Below are 2,798 nucleotides of genomic sequence, written 5' to 3' on the forward strand. Positions count from 1 at the left end.
TCCACAAGAGCCACTTGTTGTCCCCCACTGATGAAACAACACGTTTTCAAATTCAATCAAATTAGTTCCAAACCAACCAGACTGGCAGCCCAGAGGATCAGAATGAGTCATGTTCTGGTCCAAGCACGTCACACCATGTGTGTCACACTTACTGTGCCATTTGGGGTTCATAAATCCTGAAAGAGTTCTCTCAAAATACACCTTGGTCTCAGTAGGACCTCCCCTGCCTAAAATAAAGTTTTCAGAAACAAATGTAAATGTATTTTTTTCATCAGTCCCACTTCCCAATTTAAGACACGCCCTTTCATTAATTATTGTGCATTTATGTTTCTCTATTTGTCTGTTGCCTGAACAACTTTGCCGTTCAGCTGACTCCCTGAATGATGTCAAACCCTGTCCGTACTGTTCTGTTCTGCTGCTCTGGTGTTTAGTTACATAAGAAGTGATGTGTGCGTGCGTTAAAAAAGCATAAAACACAAATTATGTGTAGTGATATGGTGGTTTGTATCTAATGGCTATATATATGTGGTGATGTGTGGTCGTGGTGGGTCCGGTGGGTCCGGTGGGTCCGGTGGTTTGAGTCCCTGGTTGAGGCTGTCAACCCGGGAGCCATTGACGATCTGGAGGACTCTGGAGGTCAAAGTTCACAGCGTTTAGATGGAACATCTCAGAAAGTGCAGCTGGGTATCGAACCCTGACCCCCTGTCCAACTCTTCGTTTCACGCTCAGACCCACAGAGATCTGAAACAGTACAGACACGCACCATTTATAGTTTTCAAATCAAATCAACTAAATCATTCATTGTCATCAATAACATATTTGACAAAAAAAGAAGACAAAGAAATGGACAAATATCGTACAATAAAATAAATACTCTCTCACTTGAGGAAGAGTTTCAACCACAATCTACACACGCGCTGCAGGTCAGCTCTGTAGCAACCACACACACTTTTCATTTATTGTACCGAGAGCGCCCTCTGCTGTGTACAAATATCACTGCATACAACAAATTATTAAGCTAGACATACCCTCTGAGTGTGTGTGTGTGTGTGTGTGTGTGTGTGTGTGTGTGTGTGTGTGTGTATGAGTTTGACATACCTCCTGAGTGTGTGTGTGTGTGTGTGTGTAGCATGGGCCGTTCCTCTCATAGGAGTTGGACCAGCTGGTGAACAGTCAGACCCAGAGCCAGCAGCAAACAAGGAGAGGCAGTCGTGCAGGCCTGAAAAACACAATCCACACAGTGTAGACAACCAAAACAGCATCAGGACATCAGGGTTAAAGGCTTGGTTAAGGACTGTTCAGCTTATAGTCAGATGGTCCCTTACGTTGAAAGTAGTCTATGGGCCAGGAGAAACTTCAATCTATGGTTCAGAGTTGTTTAAATAGTGCTACTAACCAACTAACTTTAGTCACTGCTAACACAAAAACAATGGGAGTGATGGGGGCTAAAAAAAAAAGAGTTAAACATTTGTGGCCACAATCACCTCAGATGACCTCTCTGACATGGTTGGAAGTTACAATCACCTCAGATGACCTCTCTGACATGGATGGAAGTTACTTTGAGAGATTTTTGCCCCCGTCAGTCCCATTGTGTTTGTGCTAGTGTTCACCGTCCTGATGCCCCGCTGGTGGAACGAGCTTCCTACTGCTGTCAGGACTGCAGAGTCACTACCAGAATCACTACCAGAGTCACTACCAGAGTCAGAGTCACTACCAGAATCAGAGTCTCTACCAGAATCACTACCAGAGTCACTACCAGAGTCACTACCAGAGTCAGAGTCACTACCAGAGTCACTACCAGAGTCAGAGTCACTACCAGAGTCACTACCAGAGTCAGAGTCACTACCAGAGTCACTACCAGAGTCAGAGTCACTACCAGAGTCACTACCAGAGTCAGAGTCACTACCAGAGTCACTACCAGAGTCAGAGTCACTACCAGAGTCACTACCAGAGTCAGAGTCACTACCAGAGTCAGAGTCACTACCAGAGTCACTACCAGAGTCACTACCAGAGTCAGAGTCACTACCAGAGTCACTACCAGAGTCAGAGTCACTACCTTCTTCAGCGTAGATTGAAGACCCATCTCTTCATCTCCTGCATGGAAAGTTCACTTCTAGTAGTAGTCATGACCAGGGGAGGCTGGTGGAGGTAGAAATCGGAGGATGGGCTCATTGAACCCTGTTTGCATGGAATAGAATGAGAAATGGTGTGTGTGTGATGATACCATACCTCATTCCATTCCATACATTACAATGAGCCCATCCTCCGATTTCTACCTCCACCAGCCTCCCCTGGTCCTGACACCCAAGTGTCCTTGTATTGTTAAGGGAGAGTTTTCTCTCTAAGCATTCCAGTGATAATACTGTCAGGGCTGAACCTTAAACATTTACATTATATCTCATCAACATTTATGTGTGGTTATACATCTGGGTCACACACATTAGCAAGCTACAGCTCACGTTCATGTGAATGGTGGTTATAGCAAGGAATGTTATATGAATGTAATATCAATAGTCATCTTATTACATTCCTTGGGTTATAGTAAAAAAGGGGGGGATCTTAAAAGGGTTTTCTATACCTGACAATGTAACATTACAGCACGGAGACACACACACAGACACATGTGCACGCATGCACACACACACACACACACACACACACACACACACACACACACACTCTCATAAAACAGTCTGTGAGCTAGATTTGCTTGTCTGCAGAAAGTCCTGCTTTATCATGTTTTCTGAGGCTTTGGATAGGATCCTAGACTGTTTGTTTCCTGGACTGAAGTTTGGGAA

General features: G+C 44.5%; 1 protein-coding gene across 1 annotated transcript in view; it reads right to left on the reverse strand.

The window, feature by feature from the left end:
• LOC310811900 (uncharacterized protein) overlaps positions 1–2,798 on the reverse strand; it is a 10,579-nt gene continuing 7,781 nt past the window's right edge. The window contains exons 4-5 of the mRNA XM_083680243.1: positions 1,099–1,219; positions 1–741 (exon numbers count right to left, since the gene is read on the reverse strand). Coding sequence (XP_083536369.1) covers positions 1,145–1,219 — 75 coding nt within the window. The 3' untranslated portion in view covers positions 1–741; positions 1,099–1,144. The remainder of the gene's footprint in view (positions 742–1,098; positions 1,220–2,798) is intronic.

This window comes from Argentina silus (genome assembly GCF_951799395.1).
Source record: "Argentina silus genome assembly, chromosome: 11".
NCBI classification, from domain to species: domain Eukaryota; kingdom Metazoa; phylum Chordata; class Actinopteri; order Argentiniformes; family Argentinidae; genus Argentina; species Argentina silus.